Raw genomic sequence first — 27,956 nt, forward strand, 5'->3', positions numbered from 1 at the left:
GTATAGTAGTAATTTTGGGAATATTGGTCTTTGTATAGTGTATTTTAGATTAGTAACAGTGGTATACTGTAATTATATATGTATAAATCCTCTTTTAAGTGGCAGGGAGGTTATATGGGGAAACATGTACTTTGGGTCTTAGGACCCCAGCAACGCTCCTGCACTGGGGAAAAGCAGGGTCTGGAGACCACTTTAATATGATCATTTTACGGATATGACGCCAAAGAAACTAATGAAGTGCTTTGCAAAGTGCCATAATTTTCACAATTCTGAAAATAAATTGTAAGTTTAGTTCCACTATAAGTGATGTTAATTCTGTTATGAGAGCTAACCTTCTGAGACAATTTATCAATGCGCTGTGTGAATTGTCACATTAAGCTTTGCTACATCTATACATAGTGAAGTTCAGGATGAAAATGCTGCAGGTCCCATCTCTTCTACAGAACAATCCCATGGAAATAAAGCTGATCATTTTATCAGATGGGATCATTAGAACTTACCTGGTTGGATCCTTTGTTTCTGGTGGTTTCTTTCCCAGGTCGTCATTAAGGCCCTTTACAATAAGCTCCAAAAACTCATCGGACTTTCTGAATCTTTCAAGCGTTTTCTCCATCACAGAAAGGACAGAAAGGAGGCGCTTATCCTGGCAGAAGAGAATCACAGATATATTGTTCTACATCTTCCAGATGTTTGGATTTATCTACAGACTAATGATTAATCTCGCATGAAGAATGATAATATTATAAGAGATCACAATTTTGGGGTAAAATTATTCAATTTTAAATATATATATATATATATATATAGCAATTACATTATTCTGACAAGAGCAATTTTTTGTTTTTTTCCTCCCTTTTTCCCAAAAAATCTAACTTTGTTTTTTCATTAACACAGACGGAGGGCTTGTGTTTTGTGGGACTAGTTGTTCTTTGGAACGACAACATTCAATTTACCACATAAAGTATTGAAAAATGGGGAAAAAATCAAAGTAAGGTTATTATTTTTGTTTTCGTTACAGCATTGACCCGACGTGTAATAGATTTATATATAATGAAAGATTGTACTTATGTCAATGCAGCAGAAACAAATATTGTTTTACGCTTTTTCTTTTTTATAGTTTCCAGAAAACCGCAAAACCTTCAGCAGAAAATGACATGAATGAGAACATCTGCCCGGCTTGTACCGGATCCGGGGGTGTTACGTACAAGGCGAAGTCCCCAGAATAAGGATTTGCTTCATTTTGGTGCAGAGTTTCTAGTAGTTTCTGGTTACTACTGTTACAGGCAGATGCCGTCTGCATAATACAGCCAGCACCGCCTCAACCCCTCCATGCATGTGGACCCCGGCACAAACACTCAGGTACATCCTTTTATGCTAAGACATTAATAAATCTACAATTATCACACACAACTTATATACAGAAACCGCCCAACCGTCCCAGATCCAATGGGACTGTCCGGCTGTCGCTGGAGGTCGGGGCTACGTCCTGACGAGCTGTGTTCTGTCAGGACAGTCTGTGTAGAACAAGAACGTCTCAGGTCGTGCTGCTGTGATCGCTCCTGGAGAGGGGCAGCATCTGCTCCGCACGCCTCATACACACCCGGCTCCGCTCCGTACACCGCGTACACACGCGGCTCCGCTCCGTACGCCGCGTACACGCCCGGCTCCGCTCCGTACGCCGCGTACACGCGCTGCTCCGCACGCCTCGTACACGCGCGGCTCCGCTCCGCACGCCTCGTACACGCGCGGCTCCGCTCCGCACGCCTCGTACACGCGCGGCTCCGCTCCGTACGCCTCGTACACGCGCGGCTCCGCTCCGTACGCCTCGTACACGCGCGGCTCCGCTCCGTACGCCTCGTACACGCGCGGCTCCGCTCCGTACGCCTCGTACACGCGCGGCTCCGCTCCGTACGCCTCGTACACGCGCGGCTCAGCTCCGTACGCCTCGTACACGCGCGGCTCAGCTCCGTACGCCTCGTACACGCGCGGCTCAGCTCCGTACGCCTCGTACACGCGCGGCTCAGCTCCGTACGCCTCGTACACGCGCGGCTCCGCTCCGTACGCCTCGTACACGCGCGGCTCAGCTCCGTACGCCTCGTACACACGCGGCTCCGCTCCGTACGCCTCGTACACACGCGGCTCCGCTCCGTACACCTCGTACACGCGCGGCTCTGCTCCGTACACCTCGTACACGCGCGGCTCTGCTCCGTACACCTCGTACACGCGCGGCTCTGCTCCGTACACCTCGTACACGCGCGGCTCTGCTCCGTACACCTCGTACACACGCGGCTCTGCTCCGTACACCTCGTACACACGCGGCTCTGCTCCGTACACCTCGTACACACGCGGCTCTGCTCCGTACACCTCGTACACACGCGGCTCTGCTCCGTACACCTCGTACACACGCGGCTCTGCTCCGTACACCTCGTACACACGCGGCTCCGCTCCGTACACCTCGTACACACACGGCTCTGCTCCGTACACCTCGTACACACGCGGCTCTGCTCCGTACACCTCGTACACACACGGCTCTGCTCCGCACACCTCGTACACACGCGGCTCTGCTCCGTACACCTCGTACACACGCGGCTCTGCTCCGTACACCTCGTACACACACGGCTCTGCTCCGCACACCTCGTACACACACGGCTCTGCTCCGCACACCTCGTACACACGCGGCTCTGCTCCGTACACCTCGTACACACACGGCTCTGCTCCGTACACCTCGTACACACGCGGCTCTGCTCCGTACACCTCGTACACACGCGGCTCTGCTCCGTACACCTCGTACACACACGGCTCTGCTCCGCACACCTCGTACACACGCGGCTCTGCTCCGTACACCTCGTACACACGCGGCTCTGCTCCGTACACCTCGTACACACACGGCTCTGCTCCGTACACCTCGTACACACGCGGCTCTGCTCCGTACACCTCGTACGCGCGCGGCTCTGCTCCGTACACCTCGTACACACGGCTCTGCTCCGTACACCTCGTACACACGCGGCTCTGCTCCGTACGCCTCGTACACACGCGGCTCTGTCCGTACACCTCGTACACACGCGGCTCTGCTCCGTACACCTCGTACACACGTGGCTCTGCTCCGTACACCTCGTACACACGCGGCTCTGCTCCGTACACCTCGTACACACGCGGCTCTGCTACATCCACACTGTAAACCCCTCCTGACCCCACACATAAACTTCAGCTCATCCAGCACCATGACAACCAGCACAGCAGAGTCCTGCATCCACTGAGGCCCCTGATCATGTGACCCCTGACTCCTCCCCTCCTGTGACCTCATCACAGCTCCTGTGCGCACAGAGCAGCCATATATGTGGTGGCGGCTCTGCAGGTGGAGGTATGTGGAGACCCCATTACTGGGCGCATTAACCCCTTCAGCACGGAGACTCTTTTGGGGTCTCTGTGTGGTGTGAACACTTGCACAGGTGTAGCTAGGTGTTCAGCTCCGGGGGGCGCAGTATCTGAGTGGTCTCTTACTGGTAACCCATGATCATACTATGCTGGTGCAGCCTATTACTGGAGATGACCGCGCTGTAACTGAAAGAAAAATCTCCACAAAGTCCCTCACTATTCCCGCCATACGGTGACATCTAGTGGTAGATCCCGGTCCTGCAGGACATATAGACTATACAGCACAGTTACAGATAATCACAGCTGATGTTCTTTCTGATGGAGTCGTTCACTTTTCCATCTTTCTCAGAAAGACATTGTGACTTCTCCAGCCAGGACTCGTCTGCGGAGATTACAGCGCAGACACATCTGACTCCTCACCACCATTCCCATCTATTCCCAACCTGAACAATCCCCGCATCCTACTCGCCTCTCCCCCGCTCCCCTGCAGGGCATCGTCGTCTTCTGAAGACTGTAGCTGACTTCAGTGTCCAAGCAACGGGGGTGAACGACATCACTGCGATGCGCCCAGTCACATGCACGCCACCGTCACTGCTGGCCCTTGATTGGCCGGCAGCGTGTATTGTGGCACATGGACCCGGCAAGTTTGTGCTCTGTAATACCCTCCGGTGTCATTGTATTGAAGACACTGTGTCTGTGAATTCGCACACTCAATATCTTCAATAAAGCGGCGCCGTAATGCGGCATGCACATGCGCTGACTCTGGAAACAAATAGTGCAGGCTTCGGACAGAAGGACACAATCACCATTATATATATGTTACCAGTCTTATATACACATGTATACAGCCGTTTCCTTTATTCATATGCACACACCAGTGCTACAAGCGTTTCTCACTAAATTAGAATATCATCAAAAAGTTAGTTTATTTCAGTTCTTCAATACAAAAAGTGAAACTCCTATATTATATAGAGTCATTACACACAGAGTGATCTATTATATAGAGTCATTACACACAGAGGGATCTATTATATAGAGTCATTACACAGAGGGATCTATTATATAGAGTCATTACACACAGAGGGATCTATTATATAGAGTCATTACACACAGAGGGATCTATTATATAGAGTCATTACACACAGAGGGATCTATTATATAGAGTCATTACACACAGAGGGATCTATTATATAGAGTCATTACACACAGAGGGATCTATTATATAGTCATTACACAGAGGGATCTATTATATAGAGTCATTACACACAGAGGGATCTATTATATAGAGTCATTACACACAGAGGGGTCTATTATATAGAGTCATTACACACAGAGGGATCTATTATATAGAGTCATTACACACAGAGGGATCTATTATATACAGTCATTACACACAGAGGGGTCTATTATATAGAGTCATTACACGCAGAGGGATCTATTATATAGAGTCATTACACACAGAGGGATCTATTATATAGAGTCATTACACAGAGGGATCTATTATATAGAGTCATTACACACAGAGGGATCTATTATATAGAGTCATTACACACAGAGGGATCTATTATATAGAGTCATTACACACAGAGGGATCTATTATATAGAGTCATTACACACAGAGGGATCTATTATATAGTCATTACACAGAGGGATCTATTATATAGAGTCATTACACACAGAGGGATCTATTATATAGAGTCATTACACACAGAGGGGTCTATTATATAGAGTCATTACACACAGAGGGATCTATTATATAGAGTCATTACACACAGAGGGATCTATTATATACAGTCATTACACACAGAGGGGTCTATTATATAGAGTCATTACACGCAGAGGGATCTATTATATAGAGTCATTACACACAGAGGGATCTATTATATAGAGTCATTACACAGAGTGATCTATTATATAGAGTCATTACACACAGAGGGATCTATTATATAGAGTCATTACACACAGAGCGATCTATTATATAGAGTCATTACACACAGAGGGATCTATTATATAGAGTCATTACACACAGAGGGATCTATTATATAGAGTCATTACACACAGCGATCTATGATATAGAGTCATTACACACAGAGGGATCTATTATATAGAATCATTACACACAGAGGGATCTATTATATAGAGTCATTACACACAGAGGGATCTATTATATAGAGTCTTTACACACAGGGATCTATTATATAGAGTAATTAACACAGAGGGATCTATTATATAGAGTCATTACACACAGAGGGATCTATTATATAGAGTCATTACACACAGAGGGATCTATTATATAGAGTCATTACACACAGAGGGATCTATTATATAGAGTCATTACACACAGAGTGATCTATTATATAGAGTCATTACACACAGAGGGATCTATTATATAGAGTCATTACACACTGAGGGATCTATTATATAGAGTCATTACACACAGAGGGATCTATTATATAAAGTCATTACACACAGGGATCTATTATATAGAGTCATTACATACAGAGGGATCTATTATATAGAGTCATTACACACAGAGGGATCTATTATAGAGCCTCATTACACACAGAGGGATCTATTATATAGAGTCATTACACACCGAGGGGTCTATTATATAGAGTCATTACACACAGAGGGATCTATTATATAGAGTCATTACACACAGAGGGATCTATTATATACAGTCATTACACACAGAGGGATCTATTATATACAGTCATTACACACAGAGGGATCTATTATATACAGTCATTACACACAGAGGGATCTATTATATAGAGTCATTACACACAGAGTGATCTATTATATAGAGTCATTACACACAGAGGGATCTATTATATAGAGTCATTACACACAGAGAGATCTATTATATAGAGTCATTACACACCGAGGGGTCTATTATATAGAGTCATTACACACAGAGGGATCTATTATATAGAGTCATTACACACAGAGGGATCTATTATATAGAGGCATTCCAGACAGAGAGATCTATTATATAGAGTCATTACACACAGAGGGATATATTATATAGAGTCATTACACACAGAGGGATCTATTATATAGAGTCATTACACACAGAGGGATCTATTATATAGAGTCATTACACACAGAGGGATCTATTATATAGAGTCATTACACACACAGGGATCTATTATATAAAGTCATTACACACAGGGATCTATTATATAGAGTCATTACACACAGAGGGATCTATTATATAGAGTCATTACACACAGAGGGATCTATTATAGAGCCTCATTACACACAGAGGGATCTATTATATAGAGTCTTTACACACAGGGATCTATTATATAGAGTAATTAACACAGAGGGATCTATTATATAGAGTCATTACACACAGAGGGATCTATTATATAGAGTCATTACACACAGAGGGATCTATAATATAGAGTAATTAACACAGAGGGATCTATTATATAGAGTCATTACACACAGGGATCTATTATATAGAGTCATTACACACAGAGGGATCTATTATATAGAGTCATTACACACAGAGTGATCTATTATATAGAGTCATTACACACAGAGGGATCTATTATATAGAGTCATTACACACAGAGGGATCTATTATATAGAGTCATTACACACAGAGGGATCTATTATATAGAGTCATTACACACTGAGGGATCTATTATATAGAGTCATTACACACAGAGGGATCTATTATATAAAGTCATTACACACAGGGATCTATTATATAGAGTCATTACACACAGGGATCTATTATAGAGCCTCATTACACACAGAGGGATCTATTATATAGAGTCATTACACACAGAGGGATTTATTATATAGAGTCATTACACACAGAGTGATCTATTATATAGAGTCATTACACACAGAGGGATCTATTATATAGAGTCATTACACACAGAGAGATCTATTATATAGAGTCATTACACACCGAGGGGTCTATTATATAGAGTCATTACACACAGAGGGATCTATTATATGGAGTCATTACACACAGAGGGATCTATTATATAGAGGCATTCCAGACAGAGAGATCTATTATATAGAGTCATTACACACAGAGGGATCTATTATATAGAGTCATTACACACAGAGGGATCTATTATATAGAGTCATTACACACAGAGGGATCTATTATATAGAGTCATTACACACAGAGGGATCTATTATATAGAGTCATTACACACACAGGGATCTATTATATAAAGTCATTACACACAGGGATCTATTATATAGAGTCATTACACACAGAGGGATCTATTATATAGAGTCATTACACACAGAGGGATCTATTATAGAGCCTCATTACACACAGAGGGATCTATTATATAGAGTCTTTACACACAGGGATCTATTATATAGAGTAATTAACACAGAGGGATCTATTATATAGAGTCATTACACACAGAGGGATCTATTATATAGAGTCATTACACACAGAGGGATCTATAATATAGAGTAATTAACACAGAGGGATCTATTATATAGAGTCATTACACACAGGGATCTATTATAGAGAGTCATTACACACAGAGGGATCTATTATATAGAGTCATTACACACAGAGGGATCTATTACATAGTCATTACACACAGAGTGATCTATTATATAGAGTCATTACACACAGAGGGATCTATTATATAGAGTCATTACACACAGAGGGATCTATTATATAGAGTCATTACACACTGAGGGATCTATTATATAGAGTCATTACACACAGAGGGATCTATTATATAAAGTCATTACACACAGGGATCTATTATATAGAGTCATTACACACAGGGATCTATTATAGAGCCTCATTACACACAGAGGGATCTATTATATAGAGTCATTACACACAGAGGGATTTATTATATAGAGTCATTACACACAGAGTGATCTATTATATAGAGTCATTACACACAGAGGGATCTATTATATAGAGTCATTACACACAGAGAGATCTATTATATAGAGTCATTACACACCGAGGGGTCTATTATATAGAGTCATTACACACAGAGGGATCTATTATATAGAGTCATTACACACAGAGGGATCTATTATATAGAGGCATTCCAGACAGAGAGATCTATTATATAGAGTCATTACACACAGAGGGATCTATTATATAGAGTCATTACACACAGAGGGATCTATTATATAGAGTCATTACACACAGAGGGATCTATTATATAGAGTCATTACACACAGAGGGATCTATTATATAGAGTCATTACACACAGGGATCTATTATATAGAGTCATTACACACAGAGGGATCTATTATATAGAGTCATTACACACAGAGGGATCTATTATAGAGCCTCATTACACACAGAGGGATCTATTATATAGAGTCATTACACACAGAGTGATTTATTATATAGAGTCATTACACACAGAGTGATCTATTATATAGAGTCATTACACACAGAGGGATCTATTATATAGAGTCATTACACACAGAGAGATCTATTATATAGAGTCATTACACACCGAGGGGTCTATTATATAGAGTCATTACACACAGAGGGATCTAATATATAGAGTCATTACACACAGAGGGATCTATTATATAGAGTCATTACAGACAGAGAGATCTATTATATAGAGTCATTACACACAGAGGGATATATTATATAGAGTCATTACACACAGAGGGATCTATTATATAGAGTCATTACACACAGAGGGATCTATTATATAGAGTCATTACACACAGAGGGATCTATTATATAGAGTCATTACACACAGAGGGATCTATTATATAAAAGTCATTACAGACAGAGAGATCTATTATATAGAGTCATTACACACAGAGGGATCTATTAGATAGAGTCATTACACACAGAGGGATCTATTATATAGAGTCATTACACACAGAGGGATCTATTAGATAGAGTCATTACACACAGAGGGATCTATTATATAGAGTCATTACACACAGGGATCTATTATATAGAGTCATTACACACAGAGGGATCTATTAGATAGAGTCATTACACACAGAGGGATCTATTATACAAAGTCATTACACACAGGGATCTATTATATAGAGTCATTACACACAGAGGGATCTATTATATAGAGTCATTACACACAGAGGGATCTATTATAGAGCCTCATTACACACAGAGGGATCTATTATATAGAGTCATTACACACAGAGGGATTTATTATATAGTCATTACACACAGAGTGATCTATTATATAGAGTCATTACACACAGAGGGATCTATTATATAGAATCATTACACACAGAGAGATCTATTATATAGAGTCATTACACACCGAGGGGTCTATTATATAGAGTCATTACACACAGAGGGATCTATTATATAGAGTCATTACACACAGAGGGATCTATTATATAGAGTCATTACAGACAGAGAGATCTATTATATAGAGTCATTACACACAGAGGGATCTATTATATAGAGTCATTACACACAGAGGGATCTATTATATAGAGTCATTACACACAGAGGGATCTATTATATAGAGTCATTACACACAGAGGGATCTATTATATAGAGTCATTACACACAGAGGGATCTATTATATAGAGTCATTACAGACAGAGAGATCTATTATACACTGTCTATTTGCATGGTAAATTACATAGCCAAACTAAATTGGGAGGCACTAATTTACTGCATATATATTTCCAAGTGACTTTATATTTGCATAATTTCTTAAAGGGGTCTAGTGATAAAATGTCTTTATTGTAAATTTTTATTTCCATCCACCAAAGAACTGGCTACAAACTCCCAATTTACTTTGGCTATGTAATTTACCATGCAAATAGACAGCGTGTCTGAAACTGTTAACACATCAGGATGACAATCTGAGTGTCAGATATTAAAAGTAAAACACCCCTGTAGTTTGTGTGCGAAATAGCCATAGTAATAATAATAAAAAAAAAAATCTTATTCCTATCAGGATTTGAAATCTAACACTGCAGCTTTAGAGACTGGTGCCTTACTATTGTGCTATCCAGTCAAGTGATACTAACTGATACCTTTTCTTGTCTTATGAGATCAACCATGAAAATACTCAGGATGACTAAAAGTCATTATGATTCTGAAGTTTGAAGTAAGTCACACATCAGACTCACACATCAGAATTAAATATCATTTGAATTTGGCTTGCTTTCAGTCTGTCCCAATGAGTTTTAGACAAGTGTGCACTGAAAATAATGTAACCAAATAGAACTCCTATATTTTTACAGCTGAGTTTATAGTTCAGTGGTTAGTGCACTGGCTTTGGGACACAGAATTTTGGGGTCAAGTCCCAACAGCGAACAGTTAATTTTTTTTTATTATTATTATTACAGTTGTCAAAGTCACTTGTCAGAATCACTCGTCAAAATCACTTGTCAGAATCACTCGTCAAAATCACTTGTCAGAATCACTCGTCAAAATCACTTGTCAGAATCACTCGTCAAAATCACTTGTCAGAATCACTCGTCAAAATCACTTGTCAGAATCATTTGTCAAAATCACTTGTCAAAATCACTTGTCAGAATCACTCATCAAAATCACTTGTCAGAATCACTCATCAAAATCACTTGTCAGAATCACTCATCAAAATCACTTGTCAGAATCACTCGTCAAAATCACTTGTCAGAATCATTTGTCAAAATCACTTGTCAGAATCACTCGTCAAAATCACTTGTCAGAATCACTCGTCAAAATCACTTGTCAGAATCACTCGTCAAAATCACTCGTCAAAATCACTTGTCAGAATCACTCATCAAAATCACTTGTCAGAATCACTCGTCAAAATCACTTGTCAGAATCATTTGTCAAAATCACTTGTCAGAATCACTCGTCAAAATCACTTGTCAGAATCACTCGTCAAAATCACTTGTCAGAATCACTCGTTAAAATCACTTGTCAGAATCACTCATCAAAATCACTTGTCAGAATCAGTCATCAAAATCACTTGTCATGTTGGAACGTTCAAGTACGTCCCATGCGCAGCTTCCAGGCTGATGAGTGCAAATTTGCCTCCAGTATTTGCTGATAACGTGCTGCATTCATCTTTCCTTCAACTTTTACCAAGTTTCCTGTGCCTTTGTAGCTCGCACAATCCCAAAACATAAGCGATCCACCTCCGTGCTTTACAGTAGGAATGGTGTTCCTTTCATCATAGGCCTTGTTGACCTCTATCTAAATGTAATGTTTATGGTTGTGGCCAAAAAGTTCAATTTTGGTCTCATCACTCCAAATTACCTTGTTCCAGAAGTTTTGAGGCTTGTCTCTGTGCTGTTTGGCGTATTGTAGGCGAGATGCTTTGTGGCATTTGCGCAGTAATGGCTTTCTTCTGGCGACCATGCACCCATTTTTCTTTAATTGCCTCCTTATTGTGCATCTTGAAACAGCCACCCCGCTAGTTTTCATAGAGTCATGAATTACAGCTGATGTTATTTGTGGGTTTTTCTTTGAATCCCAAACAATTTTCCTGGCAGTTGTGGCTGAAATTTTTGTTGGTCTACCTGACCATGGTTTGGTTTTTACAGAGCCCCTTATTTTCCATTTGTTATTCATAGTTTGAATGCTGCTGACTGGCATTATCAATTCCTTGGCTATTTATTTTTGTATCCCTTTCTTGTGTTATATAGTTCAACTACCTTTTCTCGTAGATCCGTTGACAATTCTTTTCACTCACAATCCAGAAACGTCAGTGGCTGGATGAAAGATGCAAGAGTCTGTCTGGATCCCAGAAACTCACTCAGCTTTTATGCACACACACTGATTACAAGCACACAGGTTACAGGTGAGGATGTTACCTTTAGTTGCCATTCAAACCCATTTGTGTCAAATTCTGTGCATGTTATCAGGCCAAAATCACCAGGGTATGTGAACTTTTGATCAGGGTTATTTGGATGTTTTGGGTTGTCATAAAGATTTAAATGAGACGCGAATTAGCGTTATGGAAGATGAGTCTATGAGAAACATATTCAGCTACAGACTCCAAGGAAGAAACTGCTTGTGGTCTGTGGTCTAAAATATATAGGTTTTATTACTAGATGTAAAGAAGAAAACTAGATACTGTAAAATAATATATCTCCTCATATGTTTCCCTTATTATCTCCAGTAATTGTATTATCACACAGGATTTTTATAATGTTACATCGTCTCATCTTCTTCTCATTCAGGTCTCTACAATATCGGACCCTCTCAGTGAAGATCTTCTATATAAGAGAATTTTCCTGATTTACCAATCAAAGATGGATATGGATAGAGACAAGATGGCAGAGAGGATATTACACCTCACCCTAGAGATCCTCTTCCGGCTTACTGGAGAGGTGAGAGATTCTGATGACATCACATTACATCATTCTTATCTATGGGAATAACAGATGGACAGAACTGGAGAGGTGAGGACTCTGGAAATGTCTGGAGTGAGATTTATTAATGTGTCTCTCCATTACCAGGATTATACAGTAGTGAAGAAGACCTCTAGTGAGCGCTGTCAGGCACCTGTGCCTGAGGGATGGGGAAGACCCCTGAGCCCAATCACTGGGCCTCCACCTCACCCCCTGATACACGAGAACATCAATGACCAGAAGATCCTAGAACTCACCTACAAGATGATTGAGCTGCTGACTGGAGAGGTGACACTGCTGGGAATGCTGGGACATTATACAGTAGTGCTATGGAGGGATCGGGGGGATGACGGTATCATTATATGTGTCAGGTTCCTATAAGGTGTCAGGATGTCGCCGTCTATTTCTCCATGGAGGAGTGGGAGTATTTAGAAGGACACAAAGATCTGTACAAGGACGTCATGATGGAGGTTCCCCAGCCCCTCACATCACCAGGTAATAGACAGGACTAAATACACACGGACTATAATTATCTGTATGTAAAGAATGAATTCAGTCCTTGTATGTGTTTCCTCCAGATCGATCCAGTAAGAGGACAACACCAGAGAGATGTCCCCGTCCTTTTCTTCCACATGACTGTAAACAAGAAGATCCCAATGTTCCTCAGGATCATCAGGTAGATGGAGAGAAGGTGTCATGAGATCTCCCCTATGATGTGTAGACGGCTGTGAAGGTCTTGTGCTCAGTCTTGTTTTATCCACCAGTATTATATGTTTTACACTTGTGTAATGAGTACGTTGGAGATGGCAGGATTAGAGCTGATCATAGATGGGACTTCTCCATCTGTTTGTGACTTTTACAATATTTGTTTCAGGGTGAAGATCTGACCCATATTAATACTACAGAGACATATGTGAGGGGTGATGAGCGGTGTAAAGAGGGGATTCCTACATATGACCACCCAGGTGAGTAGTAACCACTAAATGTAGAAAAGTCACAGATTCTTCTCAGTCACCGGCTGTGGCTGCTTTATAGGTCGTGTGATCACCATTTTTCCATTAAAGTACAACATTCTCTTCCACCGAAAACTGTTCAAATGACTTTGTGAATTATGAAAGCCCTTTTCTATAGAACTTACAACCTGGAGGATCCACCTCCCCCCTGGGATTAGGAGATGCTGACCTTTAACTGCCCAGATCTGTAAATCCATTCACTGCTCTGACAAATTATTATATATCTCCAAAACTTATATTTCCAAATTTCACAGACTAATCCAATTGGAGTAAATGGTAAAAATTAACTTTTATTTTTTCACGATTAAAACTAGAAATATAGTAGCAAAATGTAAAAATTATTGACTCAATGGTCCCAGAACTGAAAGTCAGCTAGGATATTAGCAGTAAAGAGTTTGTCACTCAAGATTATTGCAATATATATCAATTATGTTTGTTTAATCAGGATAATAGATCTTCCTACCGTTTCTATCTAACAGAACAATTTATTCAGGAGAACTGTGAATAAATTCACTGTGGTAAGCTTTAAAATTCATGAAGCCGACACATTGGCAGTTTCTCTTATCTTGTGCTTATAGCAGCAGTTATAGGATATTGAGAGATTCTCTTGCTTTATCCCTAATCTTTTCAGCAATCATATAGTACAATAGACAGTCTCCTAGATAATGCCAATCATTAGAGCCTGTTAGCTGAACTTCTCATATTATAGCATTAGCGATGAGGATGAAGCTATCGTGATGGACGTCCATAGCTGCTGCTACTGTGGGGAAAATAAGTATTTGATACACTGCTGATTTTGCAAGTTTATCGTAGGTACACTTCACCTGTGAGAGACAGAATCTTAAAAAAAATCCAGAAAATCACATTGTATGATTTTTAAATAATTAAACTGTATTTTATTGCATTAAATAAGTATTTGATCACCTACCAACCAGCAAGAATTCTGTTCTCTCACAGACCTGTTAGTTTTTCTTTAAGAAGCCCTCCTACTCTGCACTCATTACCTGTATTAATTGCACCTGTTTGAACTCGTTACCTGTATAAAAGACACCTGTCCACACACTCAATCAATCAATCACACTCCAATCTCTGCCCCATGGCCAAGACCAAAGAGATGTCTAAGGACACCTGTAGACCTGCACAAGGCTGAGATTGGCTACAGGACAATAGGCAAGCAGCTTGGTAAGTAGTGATGAGCGAATTTATTCGAAATCCAATCTTACAACCTAAGGTTATGTGCCCTCAATGCAGAAACGAAGCGGAAAATTTCCGCTTCATTTCTGCATCTCCTTGCCAGAAAAAACGCGTGCGGAATCTAACACTTGTTTTTGGCGCGTTTTTGACATGCGGAATTGCCATGCGTTTTTCTAATGCATTGAGTAGGCAATTCCGCATGCATAAACGCAAAAATAATGGAGATGCTGTGGATTTTCCCGCACATAAAATCCCCTGCGGAAAATTAAGCAGCATAGGCACAGAACATGCGGATTGTCATTGGGGACCATGGGGCACGTATTACCAAGCGTTTTTCAAGCGTTTCCACAGCAAAAACGCTTGAAAAACGCATTGTGGGCACGCAGCCTCAATTTGATACGAATATGGCACATTCGGATTCATGATCGGAAATGCAAGCAAAATTTCTTAAAATTGGAAAAAATCAGCAAAGTTCGGGGAATAAATGCGGGAACGTGATTGCGGGGCAACTACAGCGTTTTGAACAGTTTGGCTAGCATAGTGCTTGTTTATGATGAGTGGGGGGATGTGGCAGATGAGTGGGGTGATAGATCAGTGGTGTGCTTGTAATTTTTTTATTTATTTATTTTGTCCTGTAGCCGGTAACTTTAAGTCAGGAATGCGTGGCTAGCCAGTCAGAGCGCAGGAAGCATCCACAGTGTCCAGATACAAGGGCTTCTGCAATTCGCTGCTGAAATCACATTTCCTCTCGATATAAAAACCGGCCATGTTCCCTCAGCGCCATTTTATCCATGTTACTGAAGGACACAGACGCTGCTGAGTGTGCGCCCTTGTACTGAAAGATATTAGCTAGATACATGGGTTCTTGTTTGGAAGTCAGATAGTGTAACATAGTAACGTAGATTGGATAAAGACCTAGGTCCATCAAGTTCAACCTTTCTCCCCCAATTGTACTCCCCATACCAACACTACACTAAGTTACTGGAACTAGGCCTCACAAATGGATTACCATTTTTATTATTACTGCACTATTACAATTACAAATAACCATAAATAATTTTTAATTAGTTTTATTTTTTGTATTACTGTTATTGTATTACTAAAATCCCTGTACCTAAATCTTTTGATCCAGAAGAAGGCAAAAAACCAAGGATACATTCAGCCAATTTGCATCATGGGGAAAAATTCCTTCTTGACCCCGAGAAAGGCGATCAGTACAGGAACCCTGGATCAAATGTACTACTATAGGTGTAACATTTTGTCTAATTTAACTCTAGGACACCATATTACCTGTAGCGAGGAAATCATCCAGCCCTTTTTTGAAAGCTGTTATAGTGTCGGCCATTACTACCTCCTGTAGTAGGGCATTCCACAGTCCGACTGCTCTGACTGTAAAGAACCCTTTACTGTTTAGGTGCCGGAATCGCCTTTCTTCCACCAGTAATGATTGCCCCCTGGTCCTTAGTCTTTGGAAGGAATAAGTCATGTGCTACACCTTTGTACTGACCACACATATATTTATACATGTCAGTGAGATCCGTCGTTTTTCTAAGCTAAACAAGCTCAACTTTTCCAACCTCTCATCATATGAGAAGCCTACATCCCTTGTAATAATCTAGTTGCCACCTTTGAACTGACTCTAATTTCTGAATATCCATTTTGAAATGTGGAGCCCAAAACTGGATTCCATATTCCAGATGTGGCCTCACCAGTGATTTATAAAGGGGTAACACGTTGGGATCGCAGGATTTTATTTCTCTTTTTATACACCCTAAAATGTTGTTTGCTTTTGCGGCAGCTGCTTGACATTGAGTACTTGTAACCAGAATACCCAAATCCTTCTCCTGTTCTGTAGTCCTGAGTATACTCCCATTTAATGTATATGTAGCCATAGGATTACTCCATCCTGTGTGCATTACACTACATTTATCTACATTAAACCTCATCTGCCAAGTGTTTGTCCATTCAGTCATCTTATCCAGATCATTCTGCAATATCGTAATGTCAAGATCAGATTTCAATATCCTACATAGTTTGATATCGTCAGCAAAAACTGACGTTTTACTCACAATCCCATCCCCCAGGTCATTAATAGAGGTTAAAGAGAATTGGTCCTAGCACAGATCCCTGCGGCACCCCACTGCTGACTATGTCCCATTTAGAGAATGTGCCATTTATGACAACCCTTTGTTTCCTATCATTTAGCCAATTCCTTACCCATCTAAGTCATTTCTTCTGTAGCTTCAGTATAAGGCTGTTATGTGATACAGTATCGAATGCCTTTGCAAAGTCCAAAGTATTTCCTTAAACATGCCCCATTTACGTTTGGTATCTATCCCCAGTTACCATGACATGGTCCCAGTCTACACAATTAAGCTCTTCCCTTAATTTGTTGAAATCAGCTTTCCTAAAGTTCCAGGTTTTAGCATTTTCGTTTTGAAATGTTTTATTAAATATTACATTGAAACTTATCATATTATGGTCGCTGTTTCCCAAATGCTCCCGGACCTCTAGATCTGAAATTGTATCTGGTCTATATGACAGCACCAGATCCAGCAGATTACCTCCCCTGGTTGGTTCATCTACTAGCTGAGAGAGGTAATTGTCCTGAACTGTGGATAAGAATTTGTAGCTTTTAGCACAACTGGAAGATTCTGTGTCCCATTGAAAATCTGGATAGTTAAAATCCCCCATAATAAGGACCCTATTATTATTTGCTGCATTTTTAATTTGTTCCATCATTTTGTCCTCTACCAGTTCAGCTATATTAGGAGGCTTGTAACAAACTCCTCTTAGCAGCTTTCCATTATGACCATCCCCATGTATATTTACCCAAACTGACTCTACATTGTCGCAGCTTCTCCCAATGTTATCATTGAACACGTTTTAAGTTGGATCTTACGAAAATACGCATCCCTCCACCTTTTTTGTCTTTCCTATCCTTTCTAAATGTAATCCCTCCATGTTTGTCACCCAGTCATGGCTTCAGTCATGGCTTTTTCCAGCCAGGTTTCCGTAATACCTACCACATCATATTTCATGACCGACATAAGAGCCTCCAGTTCAGCCATTTTGTTTGCAAGACTTCTTGCATTTGCCAGCAGACATTTAATACAATTAGCACATTTGCTACTCCTACTCAGCTCCCTACATTCCTTGCATATCCTAGCCCCACCCTAGATGCTCTATTGCCCCTGCTGTCCCACTCTCTCTGTCTAGTCCAGGGGTCTCAAACACTGTTGCCCCTCCGGCTGCTTCTTGCGGCCCGCAGGCACATAGACCCCGTAACGATCATGGCTCTCTCCAGCAGCCGCCGACATCAGCGCAGTAGTGCAGTGTATTGCCGCGCAGAGACCGGCCCTCTGCACAGCAATACCAGTATCAGCCGCCGGCCTATCAGAGGCCAGCAGCTGACATCTGCGCATGGCAGTGACGTCATACGCTACTGCGCTGGGACGCAGATATCAGCTGCTGGCGTCTGATAGGCCGGCGGCTGATACTGGTATTGCTGTGCAGAGAGCCGGTCTCTGCGCGGCAATACACTGCATTACAGCGCTGATGTCGGCGGCTGCTGGAGAGAGCCGCGATCATTACAGGGTCTGTGCCTGCGGGCCACAGGTGCAGAAAGGACGCCGAGGGAACGGAGGACAGGTGAGAATCTTTTTTTTTTTTTTCTCTGTCATGTGAAATACAGCACAGGGGACCTGTGCTCAGTATGGGGGGGGCACTGTGCGCAGTATGGGGGGGACAGGGTCCCTGTGCGCAGTATGGGGGACAGAGACCCTGTGCGCAGTATGGGGGGACGGGGACCCTGAGCGCAGTATGGGGGGACGGGGACCCTGAGCGCAGTATGGGGGGACGGGGACCCTTAGTGCAGTATGGGGGGATGGGAACCCTTAGCGCAGTATGGGGGGATGGGGACCCTTAGCGCAGTATGGGGGACGGACGGACCTTGTGCGCAGTATGGGGGACGGACGGACCCTGTGCGCAGTATGGGGGACGGACGGACCCTGTGTGCAGTATGGGGGGGACATGTCTGCAAGATAAGGACCAGGATGGGGGACCATGTCTGCAATATGGGGGACCATGTCTGCAATATGGGGGACCTGGATGGGAGGACCATGTCTGCAATATGGGGGACCATGTCTGCAATATGGGGGACCTGGATGGGAGGACCATGTCTGCAATATGGGGGACCATGTCTGCAATATGGGGGACCATGTCTGCAATATGGGGGACCATGTCTGCAATATAGGGGATCTGGATGGGAGACCATGTCTGCAAGGGGACCTGGATGGGAGACCATGCCTGCTATATTGGGACCACCTCTGCAATATGGGGGACCTGGATGGGAGACCACGTCTGCAATATGGGGGACCTGGATGGGAGACCACGTCTGCAATATGGGGGACCTGGATGGGAGATCACGTCTGCAATATGGGGGACCTGGATGGGAGACCATGTCTGCAATATGGGGGACCTGGATGGGAGACCATGTCTGCAATATGGGGAACCTGGATGGGAGACCATGTCTGCAATATGGGGAACCTGGATGGGAGACCATGTCTGCAAGATGAGGACCAATTCAAAAGGTGTATAAAAAATAAAATGGTATCACTAAAAATGTCACTTTGTCATGCAAATAATGCGGACCCCCCAAATTAAATGTTTTTCCGTGTGCGGCCCATATGCCCAGCTGAGTTTGAGATCCCTGGTCTAGTCTATCTATCCCCTTATAAGCACGCATACCCTCCCTCCCCCCAGATCCTAGTTTAAAAGCTCCTCCATCCGTCTGACCATTTTCCCCCAGCATAGCTGCTCCCTCCCCATTGAGATGCGGCCCTTCCCTACAGTAGAATAAATCCTACAAAACAGAAGGAGTTTCTCAGAGTTAACAAGAAAATAAATTCACAATATCTAAACACAAGATCAATAGACCAACAAAACAATATTCACTGGACAAAAAAGTCATATAAAAATATTTTTTATTTTATAGCAATTAATGTAATAAAAATTCAAAAGGGCACAGACATAGACAAAAAACATACAACAATACAAATAAGATAAAAATGAAGCTCAAATGAGGGAATCAGGGGGTAACGCATACAGGGGAGTATGTATGATGTATTACTTATTAGCCATAATGGGATATAGTAAAGGGAATATGTATATAATTATATAAATATAAAGTGCAAGTGATATATATCTATCAGAATTAACATATACAGGATGTGCAGATATGTCACTAAAATATTTAGTAACTAATGAATGGTTAGTCTGATGATTACATATAGTTCATAGTCCCTTTAAGTATCCCCTTTTGAACATGATTATTTCATATGATTATATATAATTCATAGTCATTTTTAATCAAAACATCACCTCTTTTTCAAAATAACATGATTCCATTACATCCAGGAGTCAATTACATTAAATTTAATTCATTCAAAAAGGTCCTTTGTACAGGAATAAATATTGAGTAAAAACTAGGGCAAAAATCTAATTGTAAAAGAGATTATTACTGAAGTCAACCAGCATCCACCTGCTCCCTGTCACCGGACTGGTGAGAAGGTCGGCCTTGGTCTCCATGAACCCAAACCCTTCTTTCCTGCACCAATGTCTAAGCTACTTGTTTATCTCCCTAAGCTCCCGCTGTCTATCTAGTGACGCATGTGGCACCGACAGTATTTCTTGGAGGTCCTGGCCTTCAGCTTCTCTCCTAGTTCCCCGTAATCATTTTTAAGGACCTTCCACCTCCCTCTAACTTTGTCATTAGTACCAATGTGTACCATGACTGCTGAGTTTTGTCCAAACCCACCCAGCAATCTGTGTATCCGATCCGCTATATGTTGAACCCGAGCAACCAGCAGACAACACACTGTTCGGCATTCACGGTCTCGGCGGCAGATGACTCCGTCTGTCCGCCTATTTATAGAGTCTCCTACCACCATCTGTCTGGTCTTTGCTGCACTCCTATTACCCTCCATCCTACAACAGTCATCTTCCTGGTTGCTAGGAGCGTCCTGCTTTAGTGATCCCAGTCCTGGGATAGCAATCCTAATATCAGCCAAACAGGCATATTTACTAGGTTGTGCCAGATCAGGACTGGGCTTCCTGGCACTTTTCCCCCTACCCCTTCTTGTAACATTTACCCAGCTACATACTTCTCTATTCTGGTCTTCCCCACCTCCACCCGCCTCCATATCACTGGCCCCAATCAGTACAAGCTCAGTGAGCTCTAAACTCCTGTCCAGGTTTCCAATGCTCCTGAGTGTCGCTAGCTGCACGTTTAGATCCGGTATCTGGGCTTACAAATATGTAACTCGTTGACATCGAGCGCAGACTTTTTCACCCTCAAACGGCTGTTCAAAGCATGCATACATCTCACAAGACACACACCTGGTAGCATTGCCCATGGAGCACATACTATATGGTGATAAACAATACAAGTAAAAGCAGAGAAACAAATAGAAGGTTAGTAAGGAAAACACCAAACTATGCTCTGGTGTTAAACTATGTTATTGCGTTTAACTATGTACTTTACTGCCGCCTTTGTACTTAGCTGCAGCCTCTGGGACGCTCAATCCAGCCTCTTCACGCTCGGCAGCCTCGCTGGTTGTTTTTTGACTTGTAGTGCTTGCAATCAGCCCAGCACAGGATATGGATAATTTAAGTAGAAATGTTCAAAAATATAAAATTTAAGCCTTTTTAATTCAAAAATAATAATTGGTTTTATTCTTGGCAGATGACTGTACCAGGAGATCAGAGGGACAGCTGACATCTTCAATTTTCAAATCGGATGATCTTGAGATCCCACAGGATACAATTGAAGTGAATGCCATTACTCCAGATTTACCATCATCCCTTCACAGCAAAGATCTGTCATCTGATCTTTTGAAACAGGTCCTGTCTTCTGATTCATTACCGACTACTAAGGAAAATCAAAGTCACAAAATAAGCATTAAAAAACGAACTGCTCCTAAAACAAAGAAGCCATTTTCACGTTCAAAATATGGAAATAGTTTTCCCCTCCAAAAGTCTTTTCTAAAACATCAACAATTTCACACAGCGGAGAATATATTTTCTTGTTCCAAGTGTGAGAAATGTTTTAAAGAGAAATCAGACCTTGTTAGTCACCAGAGAACTCACAAAGGGGAAAAGCCATTTTCATGTTCAGAATGTGGTAAATGTTTTGTTTGGAATTCATATCTTGTTACTCACCAGAGAACTCACACAGGGGAGAAGCCGTTTTCATGTTCCGAATGTGGGAAATGTTTTAACCAGAAAGCGCATCTTCTTGGCCATCAGAAAATTCACACAGGGGAGAAGAGTTTTTCATGTTCAGAATGTGGGAAATGCTTTGTAGATAAATCAAGTCTGATCAAACATCAGAGAATTCACACAGGGGAGAAGCCTTTTTCATGTTCAGAATGTGGGAAATGTTTTACAGAGAAACCAAGTCTTACCAGACATCAGAGAATTCACACAGGGGAGAAGCGTTTTTCATGTTCAGAATGTGGGAAATGTTTTACAGAGAAATTATGTCTTATTCAACATCAGAGAACTCACACTGGTGAGAAGCCTTTTTCATGCTCAGAATGTGGGAAATCTTTTACACAGAAATCAAGTTTTGTTAGGCACCAGAGAACTCACACAGGGTAAAAGTCTTTCTCCAGTTCAGAATGTGGAAAATGTTTTGTGAATAAATCTCTTCTTAGTCACCAGAGACGTCACACAGGGTAAAAACCATTTTTATTTTCTTAATTTGAGAAATTTTTTACTTGGGGAAACAATTCTTAATAAACTTCAGAGAAGTCACACAGGGGAGAATATTTTTTAATGTTCAGAATGTTGGAATGTTTTAACTGAAAATTGTATCTTCTTAAAGGGGTTGTCCACTACTACCACAACCCCTTGTCATTCCTCATGTTTGCCTTGATTAAATAAAAACACTAATACTCAGATCCCGTGGCCTATAAGATACATTTTTAGCAAGAAACAAATATTGCTAATAAGTGATTGGGTGTTATAGACTGGAGGCAGCTTCCTGTGACAGAGGAGAACGCTGAGACACTGCCCTTTCTGATCACTGAGAGAACTGCTCTCTCTCCTCTAGCCCCACACTTATGTAACTGATTGGTGCAGTGCAGGAAAGGAAGGAACCGGAACCATCAGAGGTTGCCTGTCCTGAGTGAGCAGCTGAAGGACCTTCCACCCGACTAGCTCAAGGATCTTTCAGATCATGTAACATTGTTTTACATATTTTCAAAAGTTGTCAGGTTTAGTTATGAAATGAGCCATTTCTTAATGATTTTGACTTTCTGAATTAAAATTTGACAGTGAGGGGGGCATGACTTGGAAGCTGAAGAAGATTGCCCCTTGACTGCAGTGCACTGGCAGCCCGTGCCCTTATTTAGCACTGTCCCATTACCCAGGTATGATAACCAGACTGCTCCAGCCATGATATGATTATTGACAAAGCCTTAGGGTCCCGTGCCCTAAACACCTTCCAGAGACTGCTCCACGGGATGTCCTAACCAGAATCCACTTTCATGTTAAAGAGTACCTGCTCTTCTGCTCAAGAAGGAAAGGGTAACTCCCCAAAACCTTCAACCAAGTGAAGATTTTCTCTGATGTGTCCTCTACTAGCCTTCGCTTTTGCAGGAATCTGTCCCCATTACCTTTAATCTCCGGGAGAACTCGATCATTTACAGATGGGGCTTCCCCTTATATCTCCTCATTAACCACAGCAATGCCTGGCACTCCATCACAACATACGAAGAGGGTAGAGACCTACTGAGACGAAGGGACCTCAACATCCCAGATCATCCTCAAGAGGAAAATTTGAACCCACGAGGCAGGGAGAATGACTGGCAAACTGTCCCTTCCAGAAAAAAGGAAAAGACGGCTGAGGTGACCTAGGCATGTATTTGGCCTATCTCGGCATCGACAAAATACTCTCCACTGAGATCCTGTTTTCTGCCTCTCAGGTTGAGTAGGTCACATAATTGACCTCTTATTTGTCTTCCTTGTCTTTAAGGTTGTTTTTTCTTTTTTGTTTAGTCTATCTGTGGTTTTAGTTAGTGTAACTGATATTCTTCTTTTTTTGTTAGTGTCTAAGTCTATCTCAGATGGTTCTTAACCCTTTACGACCTTGGATGTATCCATACGTTCAGGTCGGTAGGTACTGTGCACGCATGATCGCCGCCGGGTGTCAACTAATTCTGACAGCTGACACCCGGCACTCAGTGACAAGAGCAGTGCCCACACCACTCCCAGTACTTTAACCCCTAAATGCTGCGATCAAGAAAAAGTGGATTAAAACGCGATTAAAAAGACGAATGTAAAGAAAAATGGTATCGCTGAAAACATCATCTTGTCTGGCAAAATAAGCCGTGATACAGCTCCCTTAGCCTAAAAATAAAAAAGTTACAGCTCTCAGGATAAAGTGATGCAAAAATAATTATTTTATCTATAAAATAGTTTGTATCATTGGGTAAAAGCGTCAAAACAAAAAAAAAGATGGTATCATAAATGTGGTATCACTGTAATCGTACCGACCCGAAGAAAAAGCTGCCTTATTAATTTTACCACACTCTGAATGGCTTAAAAAAAACAACTCCTGAATTGCTGTTTTTCGTTCATTCTGCCACCCAAAAATCGGAATAGAAAGTGATCAAAAATGTCATGTGTACGAAAATGGTACCAATAAATACGTCAGTTTGTCCCGCAAAAAACAAGCCCTTACATTACTCTGCTAGCAGAAATATGGAAAAATTATAGTTCTCAAAATATGGCGATAAAAAAACTAGTTTTTACAATAAATAGCGTCTTTTAGTGTGTGACAGTACACTGCTGCTGCTGATTTGTTCATTCTGTCTCCCAAAGATCTCAGTAAGGCTCCGTACACATCTATCCTGCACTCTGTGCTGAGCACGCAGAGTTACACCCAGGGTTTCTGTGTAGATCTCTGAAATACGTGATTCAAACAGAACCCCTGGCAGAAGATTCCCTACAATGAGGCAGAAGGAGGCACTGTGGACACCGTTCGGCCTGTGATCCGGCGGTGTCCGTCTTTTTAGGTCTGCATAAAAGCGAAGTCTGCCACAGTTTTGTGCACTTCTGAAAAAAAGGACACCACTGAACTGAGGCCAGACTGAGTTCAGAGTAACTCTGCTGCCTCCTTTTAGTTAATGGGTCCCTCTGGGTTTCATTTGAATCATGTCTCTCGGAGATTTACATGGAAACCCCAATATAAGAGCACGCAGAGTTACACCCAGGGTTTCTGTGTAGATCTCTGAAATACGTGATTCAAACAGAACCCCTGGCAGAAGATTCCCTACAATGAGGCAGAAGGAGGCACTGTGGACACCGTTCGGCCTGTGATCCGGCAATGTCCGTCTTTTTAGGTCTGCATAAAAGCGAAGTCTGCCACAGTTTTGTGCACTTCTGAAAAAAAGGACACCACTGAACTGAGGCCAGACTGAGTTCAGAGTAACTCTGCTGCCTCCTTTTAGTTAATGGGTCCCTCTGGGTTTCATTTGAATCATGTCTCTCGGAGATTTACATGGAAACCCCAATATAAGGGCTCAGCGTAGAGCGCAGGATAAATGTGATCCCAAATGTTATGTAAAATGTTCCCAAAAAATGCTTCAAATCAATCCATAAAAAAGCGAGTCCCTACTCAGGTCCGTCATCTGTCAATGGAAATATAGGAGGCTTCCACGTTATTGGTAGTACAAAGGCTCTGGAAGAGCGCTATGGCTCCTCGCCCCCCCAAAGGAAATTCAGTAAATTCTGCGCTCCCAAATCCAAGTACTCACCTCCCTTCTGAGCCCCAGTGTGCCTAAACCACATTTAGCATCTATATGTTTGTCATTTCTGTAGTGATGACAACCCGCCTAATTTAAGGGTGCATGTCTCCAGAAGCACGAGCTGGGCACAATGTATGGGCACTACACCGTACTGGGGAATACAATGGCAGTTTGCAGTTTTCATTCAGCAACATCCACTGCTGCTTGTTTCTGGAAAACACCCATTGAGTCAAAATCGTCACTACACCTGTAGATAAATTCCCAAAAGGGGTTATCATTTCCAAAATAGGGTAAATTGAGAGGGGATTCTGCTTTTCTAGCAGTAAGGGGCTCTGTATATGGAGTCCGCAAACTATTCTAGGAAAATCTGTGCTCCAGTAGGAAAATAGCGATCCGCCCCTCCCGAGTCTCGGTATGGCTAAGCAGTACTGTACAGCCACATATGGGGTATTTCTACATTCAGCAGAAATTGTGGGACAAATTTTGGTGCCATTTTTGTCATTTCCCCTTGTGAAAATGTAAAATCTGGGGCTAACACTAAATTTTGGTGGTAAAAATGTAATTATTTTTTTCTTCACTGCCCAATGGTATAAAATTCTGTGACCCACCTGTGGTGTCAATTTGATCATTTCACCCCTAGATGAATTCATTAATAAGTTTAATTTGTAAAATGGGGTCTCTTATGGGGATGGGTCTGCTGTTCTGGCATTTCAAGGGCTCTGCCAATGTGACATGGTACTCTCAAACCAGTACAGCAAAATCTGAACTTCAATATGGCGCTTCTGACCTTTGCACTGTAGCTCAAAAGTACCATATTTTTTGGACTATAAGACACACTTTTTTCCTCCAAAATTTTGGAGTAAAGTGGGGGGTGTATCTTATAGCCCGGATAATACATTCTGGCTGTGGAGGGGGGGCGGCAGCGGAGGAGCAGGGCACAGGCAGTAGCCATAGCTGGTTGCTGCTGCTCGGTGAACACTGTGCCTGCTACTAAAGAGAATGAGTATTCACTCCTCTCCACCCATGGGAATGGAGTTAAGTACAGTTATGATTGATTCAGGCTTTTCTTGAGAAAGGGGATTTTGGCTTTAATCGCTTGGGTTTTTACTCTATTGGCTATAATAGCCTTCCAGCCTTAGTATCCTGTGAGTAAAAAAGAGACTTAGTTTTTTTTTCGTATTTATATATAATAATCCCCATATAGTGCCCCCCCAAGAGATGGAAAATACAGAGAACTGTGTCAAATCTTGCTCAGTGTGGAAGTACTTTGCTCCAGGAAAAAAAAAATGACCATGGAAAGCCACAGAAAGACTGCGGGAGAAGCGGCTCTCAGCTCCAAGATGACACCACGGTTGTCACGCTGGAGACAGATTGAGCAGGGGAGACAAGGAGGAGGATAGTGCTGGTCAGGCTGGAGTGATTTGCCTGCACAGAAACACAGGTCTCAGCAGGTGACGGTGATCTTATAGCAGCTACATCGCACCTGTGCATGGGCCCTGGAGAGGAGTCGGGTGAGGAGGAGATGGGAGAAGCAGCTGCATTAATGAAGGGGCGAAAAGTCAGCGAAACTGCATGTGACACAGTACTCACTGCCCCACGGCCTAATCTTCACAAAGATGACATACAGGTACCTGAGGAACATGCTACAATAGATGTTTTCATGACAGTGGTACATGTAAATCCTCTATGTTTTGAATGTACAGTTTGGTGGTCTTAAAGATGAGATAGCAGATATACGTCGCAAACTGCAGAGAATTTAGTAAAGCTGTCTCTCAGCTTCTAGGGGAGAAAATGGAAAAAGGAACGGCGCAGATCTAAGTGCAGTATATTTTAGGATTTGTAAATAAGGGTGAGGTAACTGAAAACTGCTCACCTTTAAGTAATCTTGAGGTTTAACGTTTAGTAGTGGTGGACTCTTGTGGCTTGCAGCACGCTTTACCGGAAGGATCAGGTCCTCATGTTGGAAGATCCTGTTTGCTCAGTAGATCGGTTCGATAAATTCCGGTTTGTATATCGCGGCGCTTCCAAATAGGGCCCAGTGGATATTTACATTCAGGATTTATTAATTAGAATATAAAATAGCAATGTACAACGCGTTTCTACTCATTACAGAGTCTTCATCAGGTACAATTTCGTAGTCATGCTTATGAAAAGTCTCTTCATTATATAAAGCACTGATCAGGTTCTTCAGGGTCATGGACCGCCCAGTTAATTAATCATGTTAATTGAGTTGGTTTATGCA

At 42.0% G+C, this 27,956-nt stretch overlaps 1 protein-coding gene across 1 annotated transcript in view; it reads left to right on the top strand.

The window, feature by feature from the left end:
- LOC141201572 (uncharacterized) overlaps window positions 1-22,845 on the top strand; it is a 935,513-nt gene extending 912,668 nt beyond the window's left edge. The window contains exons 7-10 of the mRNA XM_073663563.1: window positions 13,065-13,188; window positions 13,272-13,369; window positions 13,568-13,658; window positions 21,646-22,845. Coding sequence (XP_073519664.1) covers window positions 13,065-13,188; window positions 13,272-13,369; window positions 13,568-13,658; window positions 21,646-22,562 — 1,230 coding nt within the window. The 3' untranslated portion in view covers window positions 22,563-22,845. The remainder of the gene's footprint in view (window positions 1-13,064; window positions 13,189-13,271; window positions 13,370-13,567; window positions 13,659-21,645) is intronic.
- The last annotated feature ends 5,111 nt before the right edge of the window (window positions 22,846-27,956 follow it).

Source organism: Phyllobates terribilis, unplaced genomic scaffold (assembly GCF_046119375.1).
Source record: "Phyllobates terribilis strain yellow unplaced genomic scaffold, ASM4611937v1 Scaffold_119__1_contigs__length_5224398, whole genome shotgun sequence".
NCBI lineage: Eukaryota > Metazoa > Chordata > Amphibia > Anura > Dendrobatidae > Phyllobates > Phyllobates terribilis.